Genomic DNA, 18,086 nt, shown 5'->3' with positions numbered 1-18,086 from the left:
GGAATGCATTTCATCTCCATAGCTGAGGGCAAAAGAAAGAAACATTTTTGGAAAAAGCTTGTTATTTTCATGCCAGTCTCTTCCGTTGTGCTTATGGTTTGTACTCTTAGCATAATTCCTAGGGAAATAGACTCCTGAGCAGACAGTGAGTGAAATGATCAAAGGAGAAATTAGATACCTTACTAATCTGCAATTTGTCACATGATGATAATTCTAGGTATGGTCCTTTCTTGTAAATTAAATAGTAGTACATTGGAGATGCACATGCCTTTATTCCTATTTGCCCTGCTGAATTTTCACAGCTTCAGAACAATGAGCTGTCTCCCTTCTTTCGCTTTCATCCATCAGGATCATAGTTCACTCTAATATGCAACTGTCTCGCAAATTCTGGCCTCTTAGCGTGGCAAGGGGAACTAGGAGTGGAAATGTAACCCGGAGAGCCATTGTTACTGCTGGTAATGTTAGAGTCAAAAATATTTGGAAATAAACCACCAATTCCTTTGTACATTTAAAAATAAAGATAAAAATGTATGAGAAGCATACATAAAAATGTAGACATGATGGACATAAAATTAAATGTTTTCAGTGATGCCTGTAGCCTTTGGATCACATCCTATGTGAATACTATCACTGCACATCTAAGTGCCTAAGTGATGTGCTACAACATGATGAAAAAAGGTGATGTTCATGCAGTGCTTAAAATTGGAATTTCTTCATTTCTTCAGCTTCATTTTCTGCCCTAAATATGTTTAAAACTTTTTTGCTGTATGGTTTGTACTTCTTAGCTTGCTGCAAAAAAAGATTCACATGAAGCGCATCATCTTACTGCCAGCAAATCTGATTTTACTGTGTTTAAATCTATCGTTAGCTGGTATTACTGCCATCAAGTGCTTTGCAGCAGCACTTGCTACGTATTTTAAAATAAAGAGGACTTTTTATTGTTTTTCCTTATGAGAAATGGTCTTTCTCAAAACCAGAAAATCTTTATGAAGATAACTGACCTTCTTATTTTTGCTTTAGGGGATGGTGTGCCATAATCTCTTCATGTTATCTATTCTTTATGAAAAATCTTACTACTTGTAGAAATTTTCAGTTCTTTTCCAAGTATTTAAAAAAATTGCAAAAAAAAAAAAAAAAAAGGTTGAAAACGAAACCTGGGTCTGCTTTGAATAGTAAGAAGTCAGGACACAAAGGAATTTATTTTAATTTATTATAATTCATTGCTGTTTTATAGTAATGAAGCATTATTTCTCTGGTACACTCTTTAATCCTTAAGTTTTCCACAGTAGATATCAATAGCCGGGAGAAGACTGAACTTGGCAATAACTCAATTTCCTTTTTATTCTATAGAGCTAGGAGAAATAAAGAATGTCACTACTACACAGCCATCACTAGAACTTGATGGCCTGGAAAAATACACCAACTACAGCATTCAGGTGTTGGCTTTTACACGAGCTGGAGATGGAGTGAGAAGCGAACAAATTTTCACCCGCACTAAAGAAGATGGTAAGGAGTAACACATTTTCCATTCCCACTACCACAAAATGTTTGTATGTCTCAGGCTTTCAAAATAGTGCAAATATTGTACACAAACATGTAGAGTGAGATTTCTATCTGGAGGTCTTGAGTTAGGAGCACATGAAGAGGAGAATGCGCCCACAGGTTTGAAAACAATCTGACTGTTTCCAAGACTCCACTTCAGGTGAGTCAGAAATTTGTAGATAACACTAATGATCTGAGCAAGTTTGTCTTTTTTTTTTTTTTTTTTTTTTTTTTTCCTCACAAATACTTCAGGATCTTATTTGAGAATTTTGAGAGGGTTTGAGTTAATTCTTTCCAAGTGATTGATAATGGGGAAAGGAGGAGAGGCTATTCTGGGATTATCTCATATAACTTATATGCTTCTAAAAAGATTTTTTTCAGTATATTAAAAAAAAAAAAAAAATTCATCCAAAAAACTCTTCCCTCAAAAGCAAAATGAAGAACAAAAATCTCTTGCCTTTGTTCATAGACCAAAGCACAGAAAATTCAAGTTCTAATGCTGAAAGTTTAAGAAACTTTTAATCACACACAGACATGAAATTTCATAATCACTTTCTTGTAACTTTAACCATGGAAATCACTTCAGGTTGCCTCAGTAGGATGCCACATACTGATCTATTTCTCAAGGACTAGAATTTCAAATTCAGGAGGAGATTTGACCCTAACCTGTTTAATGCCCTGAAAACCCCATGAAATGTACAAATACATCTTTAGATCCCTAAACACTTTTGAAAATCTGGATCAAGAATTTTTTGGCAGAAATAAAAATGCACACAGTCCTAGCAATGAAGTTACTTGAATATTTGACTGGTAAATTCTCCTGTGAGTTATGCAGTGTTTTTTTCAAGGAAATTAGTCAATGGATTTTTCTTTATTACTTATCCAGTTTACTGGTCATCTATGAATATATTTGTCAATTTTTTTTATTTGTAATGACATTTACAAAAGTGCCAAGAGAGTAGGTTCAGTAGATTAACTGACTTGATGAATGTTTGGCCTTTTTTTGCCAATAAAAAAAATGACCTGATAAATGTTATTGATTTTTTCCAAAAAAATCTTAAGGGACTCATTCTAAAATTTACATACCTTATAAGGTCACCTGGCCCCAACTGTAGTTGTATCCAGGGGATGTAGGATAAATGAAAATTGGACTTCTAAAATTTTCTCTTACATTATCAAATGAGTTATTTGTTGCTTGTTCTATTTTCTTACACTTAATACTTTCCATTACTTAGATCAAAGTTGAATTAACAGCAAAAAAAGTAAGTGAATGTCTTATACCAGAGAAATGTGAGGAGATTTAGGCACATAGCAACGTTGCTTAGTGTAGGTCTACTTCCTGGTCTTGCTAGATATAGATCTTGCTTGAGATCCTGCATGACCTTGCAGTACTGACTCTGCTTAAAACTGTCTTAGGGTACCGCACCTAGTCTGAAACTGTCATGAACAATTTGCTCAGCTATAGACGTCTGTGTCTTAAACACTGAACATTAGGACATTCTAATCCCACCCTAAAGTCCTTTAAGAATTACTTTGGAGCACCTAAGTCCTGAGTCAGATCCTCTTGAGACACCCCATGCTTGGAGGTAGATGGCTTTATTTCAAAGAAAAATCAAAAAAATAAGAGAACTGTAAGATTACCTGCTGCATTTTCAAGTTACTTTTTGTCAAGTAGATACCAGCATGGCAACTTTTCCCTGAATACTCTCTGAATGCAAAGGCTTTCACCCCCAGAGCCTTGGGACTGGGACCTAAGCCACCAGCAGACAGGGGCATTGTCCCACACTGCTCCAGGAGCCCAGGGACAGACTGGTCTTGGGGAGATATAGTTCATGTCAGAGGACCCCTGAGGAAGAATGTGCACCCCAGCAAGAATGTGCTTGCTGGTCTTACGCCTTTGAGCAACATTGCAGCCTGCTGCCTTACGTGGCAAATTGGCCAGCCAGTCCAATGTTGGGAGACAATAAGGAGCATTCTTCCAGAAATCCCTGAAAAGCCAACCTGTAGAGACAACCCCCGGCTTCTGGGTCAGCACTTCATGGTGCATATGACAGAGAAGTCACAATGGCTGTTCGGGAATGCCAGGCACTGGTTTCTGTTGAGTTAAAAAATTGATGGGAGCTGCAAACTACCAAAACTTGCCTGGGTGCGGATTTTTGTCTCTGTGTGAGGTTCCTTCAGCTTTTGGAACTGTTCAGATGGCAGAAGTGGTGCCAGCAGTACCTCTGTCCCTCACTGGGGACAATAAAAACATGAGGTACTGCTCCTGAAAGGTTGCTGACTCCTCACCAAGACCATTCCCCTGCTCTAAACAGGATCAGATACCTCTCAGCCATCGCTGATGTTTACTAACCTTTTCTGCAGTTTGCAGTGATGAGGACCCCATAGCCTCCCTAAGTATCCTGTACCAGTTAAGGATCCCCCATAATGCAATCTCTTTTGCTGCAAAGCGGGTTGAGTACTGCCTTCCACCCTGCTGGCCAGGCAGACCGATGGATAACTTGCTGCTTTATAACAGTATTTCCTATGTGAAGTGTTACTGCGCCCATTACTCCTTCCCCTGACACATACACCCATCCATCTCCTGTAACCCGTATCCAGTTTGCAACAGTTCTGAAACATCGGAAGCTCCAAATGTTTTCTTTTTTTTTTTCTTCTTTTTTTCCCCCCCTTAACCCACCTTTTCCTAGTTTGCTTGTCTGTAATTCTTGGTGGGCCTTTGCTCTCTCTCTTTGTGAGAACAGACAGGCCCTGAGATGTGGGAAACACAGATACTCAGACCTTGCTTGGCTGCTGTGCAAAGGCTCATCTCTCATCTTTAATTCTCCTGGCAGCTGAGCAATAATTCACCCCAAGGCAGCATGACTAACCTTTTCAGAGGTTTTCTGATGCCTCACAGTGGTTCCACTTATTAAATCTTTTGTCCAGAAAGCTAAACTGAAAGGTGTTCCAGAAGATACAAGGATTTCATGTTTTCCTTCAGCTTCACAACTTTTTATTAAGGGTAGTAGAGGTTTAGAGTGGAATATATAAAGGCCTGCAGTTAAACATAAGCCAAAACCAAAGTTCTGGGTCTAAACATCCTAAAGGACGTGGAAGTTAAATGAGAAAAGAGTATTCACATTGCCAAAATATATGCATGGAACAGGTGCCTCATTCCTCAGAAGAACAGACATTTCTTCTGTAATTTTCTAAGGAAAAGTCTCCTGTAGAGGATTATTCAGTGGGACTACTTTCAATGCACCTAAAAGATCCTGCCCTAAAGTTAGTTTGAACACTCTTTTGGCATGTGAGATAAAAATAATTGCAATCTTAACAGAGCTTAGATCTGGAAACCCAGACCTTCTCTGGCTAAAATTATGCCACAACATATTCCACCCTCCTGTAATAAAATCTGTAAATCTGAGATATTTTTAAGTGACTGCCAAGCCCTCCGCATCATTGTTACTATGAGGCCATATCACACCATTAATTCCTTTTTCTTTTTTCATTTCTTTTACATGAGGGGAAACTTTTCTTTGTAAAATGAATGGTGCAGCATGTTCTGCTGCTGCTATTGAAAGGCAGATCATGGCCTCCTGTGACTTCTCTGTTGGTGTTCAGCTAGAGTCATCAGGCCAATAATTTCTTTAGCAGGCTTAAAATCTCCAATGTGGCAAAATAAGAGTAAGCCAGGGACTGAAGTAGTCAGCCTGGATGAAATGAGTTGAGGCTTTGATTTCTTGTAATGTTTGATACTGATTTTAGACACCAGAGGTCAGACGCTGCTGCTGATTAGCTTAGGAAATGGGAACAGCTCTAGCAAATAATAGGAAATGAGCTTTCCTTTCAATGTGATCATATTTATGGGTTTTGTCTATCTTTTTTTTTTTTTTTTCTTCCATTAGCCTTCAGAAGAAGAAACTGCTCTTCTTGAAGTTCCAGGTGGCAGAAAAATAAGTCAAGCAGAAATGTCCGATTTTTAAGAATTCATTGTGGTTTTGTCCCCTACCCTTTCCACTCTACAGTTTCTAATAAGCTGCTTGTACTCTTCACCTGAGGACTTAATTTACTAAATCATTAAAAATTAAAGTAGTTCTTCAAATTCCCTTCCTTGCTGTGTTCAAAGTACAGTGTCAAAAGCTACTCCATTTTGTAGCAATGGGGGGGCAACAAATTCCCTCTCTGGTTCTGCGCTGCTAATGCGATATGAGAAAACTGTAGCTGAGACAATTAACTTGCTCCCCGTACAAGCCTGACACATGACACAGAGCCTCAGCTGGCAGCAGCACCTCTGACCTTGGGCAGAACTGGCCAGCGGAGGACAGAGCCCCCAGAGCCCCCTCCCAGGGAAAGCTGCCTGCAATTGGCAATTTGGCCTGGCACGGCTGGTTTTTACTGAGCGTCTGGCAGAGGTTGTTTCTGGGGTTTCCGTGACACAGGAGAGTGCACGTTTCTCTCTCATATCAGGTTTTTTTGAGAAAATGCATTGTTATACCCAGACAGCTGTTTGTACAACACAGAAGACTTTGCGTGGTGCAGCAGTGCTGTCCTTCCAGCTCTCCTCTGCCAGGGAGGTCGGCGTTCAGAGCAAGGGGAAAGCTGCAGCAAAGAAGCAGCAGGGACTAGCTGCAGGGAGGTAGGAGGAATAACACTAAACCCCTTTGCCAGAGTCAGTTTAAGACTCTGCCTGAATCCAGAGAGATTTTCCTCCTCTCCTTTCTCTCTGGACACCAAGATTTCTGGTGACTGGCATGAGAGGCAGGGATGTACAGATATCATCTGACAAAGCTTTATATTTATTCTAAAACTAATAAGCATAAATCCAATCAAGCACACATTCAGTGCTCTTTGGAGCAGAGCTCTGCTTGGGCTCATTCCGCAGGTGAGGATGGCTGTGCAGTTCATCACCTGGGTGCTATGATGGAAAACTGCCCTTAATGACCACTTAATGGATTTTTTCTATTGTCAGAGATCTCCAATTTTATCTTTTTGACTAACAAAAAAATGTACAGAATAATAAATATTCCCCTTGTGAAACTGACAGGATTTGATAGAAATGGTGTGATTAATAGGAGGCCAGTTCGGAGTGAATGAGGAGTGGACACCACACGTGAATGTATTTTGGCTAGTATAGGTCTAAATTGTAGGTGGGATATCTATATGAGTGAAGGCACTACCGGCAGCAGTCAGGAGTTTATTTTGTTTCGTTTTTCATAAATACAACAGTCAATAGGATAATCCTGTGTAGTGCAGAATTAAAAACCTGTTACAGAGCAGTCTTCAGTTTTATGATATATTGATGATACTGCTCTTAAATGCACCACGCTCTGTGCATTTGCCTCCCTGCTGTTCAGTACCGTGAAGAAAAATGGTGATAATCTCTCTGTTTATGAAAAGGGGAATGAGAAAGTTCCTGGAGCTCGTCCCCCTTATCTGGCACATCTAAATGCTGTTTCCTGGACTAGTTGTATCAATATAATTGCCTTCTCTGTGTTAGCATTTCATTTGCACTGTCAAGAATACATAGTATTCTCCTCCACATGAAAGCAGCACGCTATTTCCGTGTCTTTCAAAGCCTTGCTAGCTGGAGAATGAGGCCATCTTTAATCTTAAATTTGCCAAATCTGCTCCCTGGAAATGTTGCAAAGTTGGCTAGAAGCAGTCTTTGGCTTCTCTGTGCTCAGCCCTGGTTGTCTTCTGGCTTCTTACCATTATTTTATCCCTGGTGACCATGTAAAAAAGGAACTATGGTATTGTGCACATTTAGCTTAGCTTTGCTGGGATCTGTGGGGATCAGTGTGCTAAATAAAGATCCATGGAGAATTCAATAAGACAGCCCAGGTCTCCTGATGCTGCTGTCTCACAATAACTGAAGCTAGTAGGGCTACGGGATGCAAAGGCAATGAGAGAAAATACCTTAAATTAGCATAGAAGACCGGGGTCTTTCCTCTCCAAGAAAAGGCAGGCACCATATTCCCCCACTAAAACTTCTTCAGATACTGGAGGAACCCATGGTTAGTAACAAATGTTTCAGTTAATGCTGAGCTAACTCATAATAATCTTGTTTATGTCCAGGGGATGAGTTTGAACAATGACTTTACCCTCTGGACAGAGGACAGTGGTGGTCTGTAAGGCATCAGATGACAGTCTGCAGAACTCTTGCTAAGGAAATGTAAACACTTCTCCACACACAGTCCTTTCCACATGAACAGCCCAGCAGACAGAGACAATGTAGCAAGAAAAGGAGTAATAAATGAACATTCAGAGTAATTTTGGCACCACTGCAAAAACTGTTGCCTGATTCCAACTCCTCTGCAACAAGGTGGAGGGCTCCTTGGATTAGAAAAGCTTCTGAAATTTGACTATATGGCTTCCTGACTTTCTTTCTAGTCCCTCGTTCTGCTGGTCTGTATACCCAACAGTAATACAGCAGCGCAATGGCAAGTGATGTTTTCCACATATGTCCATTGGCTGGAAAATGCTAGATGAATTCTGAGTTAATCCCTCAACAGTTGACAGCCACAACCAATTATTGTCAGAACCTATCCCTATAGATCACACCCTAATTTAACAATAAATTACTTTAACCTCATACATCTATTTGCAGTGATTTCCAGAAAACATTACTAACCGTAAAGGAATCCTCCTGTGGATTAAGTAATTACCCTGGAGAGCTAGCTTTCACTCTTCAGCAGCAGGAGCAAATAGCATTTCTAATGAGCTGGGTATAAATAACAAGTTGAATGCTGTCAAGCATCAATATTTACTCTTCATTGGATAGAACTGCTAACTGAATTAGCCCCTTTGCAGTGAGGGGCTGGGTTTGCTTGCAATTATAATCATGACATTGTCACGTGTTGCCTTATTATCTTTCTCAACACACTATAAATAGAAAATGCATATTCAGAAATGTTGCACTGAGTGGTGCCTCTCTGTCAGTTTTCTTACATCTTCCCCTAGTACCTGTACAGATATAAAATTGAAGTTCTTCTTATATGCTTTTCCCAACCTGAAGCAGCTAGCCACAAAGCTAAGCAAATCCCCAGGCTGTCTGGCTTCTCTTTATAGGACAAGTTTTGTACCACCATAATATCTACTTACTTACATGAGATAGAGCAAAGGTTAAGGATCCATCTACAAAGATCAGCTTGCTGGACAAGGGTGTTTCCATCTGTATTGCACATTAACTGTTTTCTGTGAAAGTAAAGAAAGATGATCAAGCATTGCAATGCCGGAAATTCTAACATTTTGGTTGTTTTACTTGAAATTAGACAAAAATATTAGATTCCTCATGAACCAAAAGTTCTGTAGAGAACAGAGTCCATCAAAATGTTTCATTTTGTCTTTAATATCATACATGGTCATTTCCAATACATTGTATCTATTTTAATAATTTAATGTGAATATTCACCACATGCAGTATTAAAATAGATTTCCAATTATTGATAATTTTTTAAATATTCTAAAATATTTTCCTGTTGACAAAAGGTGCGGTTTTTAGGAAATTCTAAAACAATTTATTCTGGTGTTAAATGTAGTCCTTGCTATATTGTGTAAGTACAAGCTTATGTGTAATGTGATATTCTAGCATGCAGGAATTTTTTCACATTAGTACAAAAGTGTTTCCAGAGTTGGAGAACATTGTACAGTGTAACATGTGTGAAAAATAACATATGCTCATGAAATTAAAGCCTTTCTCAAAATGCAAGCATGTGAAGAGATACAGTTAAGATAAATTATGTACCAAGATTTTAGATTTTAGCATTTTCTGGCTGAAGTTTCTTCCATGTGGTTTTAGAGGAGCGGGTTTTTTTCTCTTTCTCTGTGACAGTTTTTGATGGCTTATATAGATAGCTGCTGTAATTAGAGAAATAGATATGTGTTCACATACTGCAGTGCCAGATAGAGGTCTGAGCTGTTGTGAGCAAGGCTGGAGATAAGGATACTCTGTGGTCATATGTCTGCTCACACATCACGCCACTAGCCAGACCTGGGTCACGTCAGGCAGCGCTAACTGCACGCTACAGCTCATTTGCTCTCCACTTCATTAAATTCACAGCTCTACTGTGTATGTCCATTAGACTGTTCACATGTGTATTATTTATACAGCGAATAATAGTTTGGCATGAGTTATATGTTCAAAATTGACAATTTATAATAACACGTCGTTTGGCAATTTCATTGGCCACAGCCAACCTCTCTTCATGCATGCAGGCTGGGGGTGATACTTCACAAAAGTTTAACCATCAGTGGCAGCTTCTGCCTTGGGGGCCTCTGAAGCAGAGCTTCTCCCCTCTTAGGGATGAGGGCACAACCCTCCAAACCCTCTCCCCTGGTGTGGGCAGGGTGGAGGCTGCTTCCTAACACAGGGTGTCCATCTCGGTCCACAGGGGCACGGTTACCAAAGCAGCACGCTCCCCTTTTCCTTTTTACTCCTCCGTTACACTAGGATGGCTGAGTGCCTGCCTTGGGCCACTCTAACACATCTTGGTTTTCCAGTTCCAGGTCCTCCTGCCGGTGTTAAAGCAGCTGCAGCTTCAGCCTCCACCGTCTTCGTCTCCTGGCTCCCTCCCCTCAAGCTGAACGGCATCATTCGGAAATACACTGTCTTCTGCTCGCACCCCTACCCCACAGTAAGTCCCACAGGGCGACCACAGACAGGCAGCACTGACTTGCGGGGCTGAAACAAATGCGTTTGCAGATATTCGGTGCTTGATGTTCTCTTTGCCACTTCCTTTCCTGCCATTTGTTCCCACTAAGCAAGCGTGAAGGGGGATCGCAGGGCTACAGGGGTGGCTGAGAGCTGGTTTTGGGGTTTCCCACTTACCAAACTTTTCCACTGTTTAAAATCTATTGCAGAGTGCTGACTTACAAATCATTTCAAAACTCACAGTTGAAGTTGAGTATCTTTTAAGGTTTTTTTATTTAGAATGTACTCAGTTACCTTTTAGAGGACCAGCAAGAGCCCTGTTGTAGCTGGAGGCATGTATTTATACACCCATACTTAGATGTGTTTTCGTCTAAGTTCCGGCCTTTTTGGCTTGAGTATTCATGTGTGAAAGAGCATAATGACTTAGGAGCAAACATACTTGCTTGTGAATAAGCTTATTTATGCCTGGAGTATTTGCCCACTCTAGGTCTACATGCTATTACTTGCTGAGAAAGTGACAAGAGAAAAATTGAATTTAATAGCAGGTACCTTTCTCCCTTTCTGAGTCACAAAGGAATCCAGCTATCTTTAAACACAGGGGCCAGTTGCTCTTTGTAAATACCCATGCATATTTATTTTAAGTTACATTGAAAAAAGTGCTTATTTATTTTTTATCTAACGTTTTGATTTAGTGTTTAGGCAGGACTTCCCATCAAAGGTAGCATTGCAAGTTCCAAAATGCAATCTTAGTATAACAGATAAGGAAAATATTGTTCTAGAAGTAGGAGGAGTTTGACAGGGACATTTCCAAAAGCCCCTCAGGCCTGTTTTCAAAGCTGGCTGAGAGGGAGGAAGGCCTGAGGGTATGTCTGAATGGGACCCTTCAGGCAAACACAGCCTCACCCAACCCACTCTTCCAGCAAGTGAACTAATTCTGCAGATACTCAAGGGGTTACAGGGCAAAACACACATGCCCATTGATTGCTATGTTTAAACCGATATGTCCTACTATAAGCAGGATTTATTAGTCACATCCAAAGCTAAAGGTTGGAGATCTTTTCTTCATTTTTGTTTGGGGACTACTATCTCCATTAATTTAATAACTGCGGCCATGCAAACCGAACTATCTTGAGCATACCGTTTAAATGTAAACTAGCCAGGGATTTTTCCATCATGGCTCATACGTTTTTATGGCACACAGTGCGTTAAAGAGGTCGGAATTTACAGAACTGGACCTTGCTGTTAGGGCTCTGGTCCCAGTGGGGACCAAGCACTTCTCTGGGTGGTTGGAGGGAACACCAGGTGGTGCTGCCGGCTCTCGCTAGTTACTTACCATGCACAAAGCTGCAGTGTTTCTTCCTCAGGCTTTGCTAGCAACAACTTTTTGTATGCTTACATCACCAGGAAAATAAAAATCCTCAGCTAAATTTTTTTTTTCTTTAATATGCTAAAAGTTCTCTCATATACAAAATCGTTTTTTTTAAGACCGCTTATTGCATGGTTACCTCTCAGAGTACCTCAGTGATGGACCATGACAAGAATAGTTGCTTTTTTTGCTAGTCTTGGCCTGTACTGAATTTTACTACTATATTTTGGTGGTCTTCATTATGGCATGATGGGGTGGTATCACTGCATACCTTAGCCCAAGGTAGAGGCACTTGGAGGTGTTTATGTTTTCTGTTAATTGTTAAGGTGTACATGTATAGTCATCTTGTTACCTGCATGCGTGAAGGGCTGTATGTGTGTGTGTACATATAAATATATATACATACATACACATACGTGTATATATACGCACAATATATCTGTGAGGACAGTCCCTGTACCACTTCTCACTAACGTTTTGCAGATCAGCATGAGTTGTGGCTTACAGAGCAGGTCTTCTGTATCAGTCCTGTGTGGCTAGTGAGGCAGTGATCACACTCAGTGGGCAGTTTCCAGAAGCCAAGTTGGACATCTTTAAATAAGTATTAAGACCTCAGGACACATTTAATATAGGACACGCTCCCCCAGCTTTATTTCTAACAAAATGGTTTCCTATCTTTTATTCTTAAAAGACTGTAAAATAGAAAGTTATTTTATTCAGAGCTAGCTTTGCGATGAAACAAGCCTGCTGCAGAGGTGCTTGAATGCTAATGCTCCTGGGCAGACATGGTCTGTATCTCCCAAGGGAGTTCTTGTTTGATTCACTATTGGCAGAGACAAGTAGTTGACAGAGAAAGAGGACTTAAATTAGGGTGAGGAGGGGAATAAATAGAAGACCTGTGTCTTTGTCATCTCTTCTACCACCATAAGTAGCAAGTGCTGTAGATGGAGGTATAGAGCCATGAAAACTCCCTGAACAGACTTCTTCCTTCAACCAAAGCCCTGGTTGCAAAATAACTTTGCTAAAAGTCTGCTATTTAAGCAGAAAGGCAAACTCAGTTTTTAAGCATCAGTGAGGAGAAAGAGAAAAAGACAGAGGTAAAGGTAAACTTATGGGAAGGCTATATTCTTTACAGATTGTGTTTTACAAGCAGTATGTGTTTGCTGAGAACAAGTCAATACAGTACTCTTTAGACAGTCTAACAAGACAGTCCTTTACACAAGAACGCTGCTTTGGTGTTTAAGTCACCAACAGGAAAACTAATTAACACTGTTGGTCATATTGTGCACATTTTTATTACAAAGTGCAACCCCCGTATGACCCTGAGATATTATAAGATGAAGATTTGCTTCCTTTTGCACAGTTCAGTTTGCTTTGCAAGGGCAAAAGCTGTTAAAACTTCTGCTTCCCCTGTAGAGAAGGATGCAGACATTTCCTTTTTAAATATTTTGAGTCCTAAGGACAGTATTTGCCTGGGAGGTTTCAAGCCACGAATATGATTAATGTGTGAAAAATAAACATTATTCTCCACTGCAATCTATTCTCTAGCTAAGATAAAGTGCAAACAAGGATCCAATGTCGTACTGTTTAATTGTTTTGCCTCTATTATTGTATAGGCATTATTAAGCAGAACTTTCTCTCTTTTGTTCTGCACATATAGAAGAAAATACAGAAATGAGACTTAATGGGTCCTTCGTTCTTCAAATACAAGAAGCAAAACACACCAGAATTTAAGTTAAAATAATTATCCTTTGTGCTAACTCGCAACCCACATTCCCACAGTTCTTGACCCCACTTGACTCCTTGTAGGAGCTGGTTTCTCAAGACCACCTGTAATGGTCCCATGTTGGTCAGCTTCCTTCTAAGTGTGCTTATCCCCAGCGTACCAGCAGGACGCTCGTCACGCTCATTCTGCCCAGGTCTCAGGGAAGCAACAGGCAGTACTATCAGCTGCAGCCCAGGCTGCTATCCCATCCTGTGAGTGTAGGTTTTCCCAATGGTGCCATAGATATTGCACATGGTTTGAAGCCTAGCAAAGCAGCCAGGGTGGTTCAGCCTCTACTTGGCTGTGGGGGGAGCTGCTTTCGGTGGCTGTTCCAGCACCTGCTGTCTTGGGTTGTAGATATGTTTTGCTAGGGCTTTTAAAATGACAAGAGAAAATTAGATTTAGGTGATTTCTGAAAAAAACCTCCACCAACCTCTGGTTGTATTCAGGTTAGTACACTACATAAGGAGAAATCAATGGGATCAGAGTAAATAACATTTAGATGGCACGAAGTGCCTGGAAAAGGTCATTGTGTCACAAAGCATGCAATGGCTAGCCAGCCTGGGAAACTGTAATCTCAGAACAGGTAAAAAGCAACACAGAAAGAAGGCAGGAGAACGAAGGTTAAGAAGCAGGATATACTGGTGCAGGAAGGGCTGAGAAAGCATTAGAACTGACAGAGAAAGCAGAGAGAGATTAAGAGCTGAAAACATATAGACCAACTATATCATTTGGGTGTCAACAAACAGTATAACATCGCTTAACCAGAAATACACATATTAAAATCTATTTTGCTTTGTTGATTTAACAAGTGCAGCCATTATTGTTGTTGTTGCTTTTGGAGTTTTGTTGGGGGTGATCCGTTGGTCAGTTATTCACTAATAGGAGCAAACATATTAAACAGGCTTATCCTGCTGTTTCCAACAAAGCAGGTCATTAAATTGTGCATCAGTCTTCTGCTTTCTCCATGGAATGCCTGGAGATTAATGGAAAGGAGTCATGTAAGTAGAACTGCACTATAAAAGGATAACAAATGGAGACTGCTCTCCTTCTTAGTGATTTTCCTTGTCAGGACATTTTCAGTTGGTTCTTGTCTTCGTTCCACTCATATTAAGAAGTGAAATAATCTTTTGTCCTGGTTTCAGCTGGGATAGAGATAACTGTCTTCCTAGTAGCTGGTACAGTGCTATGTTTTGAGTTCACTATGAGAAGAATGTTGATAACACTGATGTTTTCAGTTGTTGCTCAGTAGTGTTTAGTCTAAAGTCAAGGATTTTTCAGCTTCTCATGCCCAGCCGGTGAGAAAGCTGGAGGGGCACAAGATGTTGGCACAGGACACAGCCAGGGCACCTGACCCAAACTGGCCAACGGGGTATTCCGTACCATGGGACGTCCCATCTAGTATAGGAATTGGGAAGTAGGGGCAGGGATTGCCGCTTGGGCACTAGCTGGGTGTTGGTCGGCAGGTGGTGAGCATTTTCACCGCGCATCATTTGTACATTCCATTCCTTTTATTATCGCTGTTGTCATTTTATTAGTGTTATCATTATCATTATCATTATCATTATTCGTTTCTTCTTTTCTGTTCTATTGAACTGTTCTTATCTTAACCCACGAGTTTTACTTCTTTTCCCAATTCTCTACCCCATCCCACTGGGTGGTAGGGAGTGAGTGAGCAGCTGCATGGTGCTTAGTTGCTGGCTGGGGTTAAACCACGACAGCTTTGAAAACTGTAATCTACAATTCTGGACTTCTCCAAAGGATTTAGAAAGACCCAAAAGCTGAAAGCCCAGCAAAGATTCGTCTTGGCCTAGAAATATTTCTGTGAAACAGTCGGGTTTGCAAGATGGGGGAGATGAACAGATGTGAAGTAATGATGGAGAAGAAGGAACTGATCTCATATTTGGCCAAAACCCAAGTCAATTTGCTTGAAAATGTAATTGATATTGGAAACCGACCAACATCTGGCACTGTTGGGGCAGAGGGTTACTGATCTTTTTGGTATACTTATTTTTCTGTGAGAAACATCCTCTTAAGCCTGTTAGACTTTTATATTTGTTTCATATTTTCTTTTGGTTTAAACTCACTAAGAGGGCAAAAAAATTACATGGTTTAACCTGCTGTCAAATTAAACAACAAGCAGATGAGGTCTGCACATGACACTCTTCCAATGTATATTCTGTCTGCTCAGTCCTGTGATAGGATAACCATCAGCAGCGGCAGCAGCAGCAGTAGCGACTAGACTATTCATCTGTTTCTTACATCTCTATGCACCTTTTCCCGTTAATTTGTAGACCACCATATTGAGGGAAAAACTATAGTCAGATTCCCCAATAAGGGTGTATTACAGTGGGGTTTTTCTGTTCAGTAGAAAAAGTGGCATGAATCAGACTCTTTCTCTAGGTTTCCTTCCACAAATGCATAGACTGCAGCCTCCCAACTCTGGTCACATAGTTTTTTAAAGGTCCTGGTGGTAAACACAGGCCAAATATCTTGGTTTCTTATGAAGTCCTATATGTTGGGGATACATCCCCCAATACAAACATATGCAGAACCTTCCAGAAAACACCTGGAGGATATTCTTTGCAATGTATTACTGATATCCTATCAAAAATATACACGGGAGACTCTGGGGGATGCCCTGTGAAAGAAGAGAGTCTGGTCTGCTCTGCTCTGTCTCTGTTACTTGTAGACTCAAGGTGGGATTCAGTTCACCTGACTTCAGACATCTCAAAGAGAGATACCTATGCCGATTCTGGGGTCATCAAGACTTTCTTTTCATTAAAGAAGAGAAGCTAGATGTCTGAGAGAAGCTGGATGAATCTTCTTCCAAAATCTTCCCTTCTCTTTGTTTACTCAAGAGAAAGTATACATGGTTGTCTTAAACCAGATGATACCCATCTTAAACTAGATGATATGAAAGTGTATACAATTATCTTAAACTAGATCCTTAAAGAACTAGAATTAGCTGACGTAAATTCCCAGCAGCCGGGTATTTTCCACACAATTTATTCAGGCATACACAAACCTTGTCTTGATTTTGCATATGAGCTGTCCAAATTCTAACTCAATGTGAGGCAGCTTTGCATCATACTTTCTGACCCCCGGTTCCTCTCCAGTTTAAAGACTTGAAAAAAAGGCATGAAAAATAGAGCAGAAGCAGTTATAAGCCAGAAGTGATTTGTTGTTACACACTGCAGAGTCTTCAGTGAATAAAGGGATGCTGAAAGTCTCTTTAAAAGCAGGAGAGAGGTAGCTGGCAGAAGTTGGCTAAATAAAGTTACTATTGAATGGAAGCTTATTTAGAGTCAGCAGAATCTGTAAGGCTGAATTTAGAATATATGTTCATTGATTTGTGTACTACAACCAGTATTTATCACTATGTCTATACAGTACTTTTTACAGCATTATGATATTTATGTTTATTAATTCCTGTTCTTTATATAGCACAAAACTAGTGTGTAATCTGGGGTTATTTAAAAAACTTATTTTGCATGGTATTTAAAATATGTCTTTTTAAAAATATCACATGTACTCTTTACAGTTTCTTCATAGTTATTTCACAGCTTTACCAGTTCCCAAACATAGTACATTCATTCTTTTAATTGCTTTGTCAACTTTATATTTTTTGCCTATCTTACTTCTGTCATAGAGCAGATCTCAGCAGAGAGGTGACAGAGTATAAATTAATTCTGATGTTGTGCTGTTTTATACGATTTTTAAAGGTCTCCTTGCAAAGCCCTACTAAAACAAATTTGATATTGATTTTTTCATAAAACTCCAGTCTTGTCTCACTACCTAGTCTCACATACAAGTATATCAATATAGTCTAACAATAAGTCCTTGGTGTCAGTTGCAGTGTATTTCAGCAGTTTTGAATTCATCCCATTCCCTTCTGTATCACACGGGGGACAAAGCACTTGGGACCAGATGGTGTCATGCAATTTGTGAGTTGACTGAAATGCTCTGAACAAACCTGGGATTTCTTGGGGCCACCAAAGGAAGCAGCAGAACCCCTGGCAGTGCAGAAGGTTGTCTCCTGACCTTCCTGTGGTCACCATGCTTCCCTGATCATGAGCCCCAGGAGGCTGATGGACTCTGTGTGAGTAGCTGCAAAGGGGCAAGCAGGTGGTGTACCTCGGTGGCTCCTGAGCCACAGACTCCTTGACTACGTGGAAGTCCAGGCAGCAGGCTGTCTTCCAGGTGTGATTCTTGGAAATGGGTTTGCAAGATTTTCCTGCATGTGGAAGTCAGGGAGCTGCCTCTGTTTTTTCCAGAATTTCCATCTTGCACTTTCTAATATTTCACTTCCACATTTAAGGGGGGATGAGGGGGGGGCGGGGGAAGAGCAAGATAAAATTTTATATGGAAGCTGCATTCTGTTTTGTTACTTTCAATAATGCTGAGTGAAAAACACATGCCATGTTTCAAAACATGAGCCAAAATAGCAAGACCTGAACAAAAGCTCTTATATGACCAAAGTGGTATCCAGGCTCTTACTGAAAACTGCGGTCCAGGACTGGTGGTTATTTGCAGCTCTGACAGTCTGTCCATCTGTGAATGGAAGCAGGGCAAAAGCCAGCAGTCCTGGAGAAAAGTACTAGTTCATGACCTCAGGCAGACTTTCACATCTTCAGGGAGTTCACCAAGAGGGCACATTAGTGATCTGTCTACTGTGTTCAGGGATGCAGAACTTGAGGCTCATTCTCTATAAATAGAGTAATGTATTGATTTCATATTAACCCAGTTTCCTTCCAGGTAGAAACAACTTATCATAGCCC

The 18,086-nt window shown here is 40.4% G+C and overlaps 1 protein-coding gene across 3 annotated transcripts in view; it reads left to right on the top strand.

Annotated features, from left to right (window-relative positions):
• DSCAM (DS cell adhesion molecule) overlaps positions 1-18,086 on the top strand; it is a 491,765-nt gene that overhangs the window by 404,727 nt on the left and 68,952 nt on the right. For all 3 annotated transcript variants that reach the window (XM_049835149.1, XM_049835148.1, XM_049835150.1), the window contains exons 19-20: positions 1,351-1,506; positions 10,024-10,157. In XM_049835149.1, the coding sequence (XP_049691106.1) occupies positions 1,351-1,506; positions 10,024-10,157 (290 nt within the window). The remainder of the gene's footprint in view (positions 1-1,350; positions 1,507-10,023; positions 10,158-18,086) is intronic.

Source organism: Accipiter gentilis, chromosome 32 (assembly GCF_929443795.1).
Source record: "Accipiter gentilis chromosome 32, bAccGen1.1, whole genome shotgun sequence".
In the NCBI taxonomy this organism is placed as follows: Eukaryota; Metazoa; Chordata; class Aves; order Accipitriformes; family Accipitridae; genus Astur; species Astur gentilis.
Note: the sequence above shows the minus strand (reverse complement) of the source record. Positions and strands in the feature narration are given on the sequence as shown.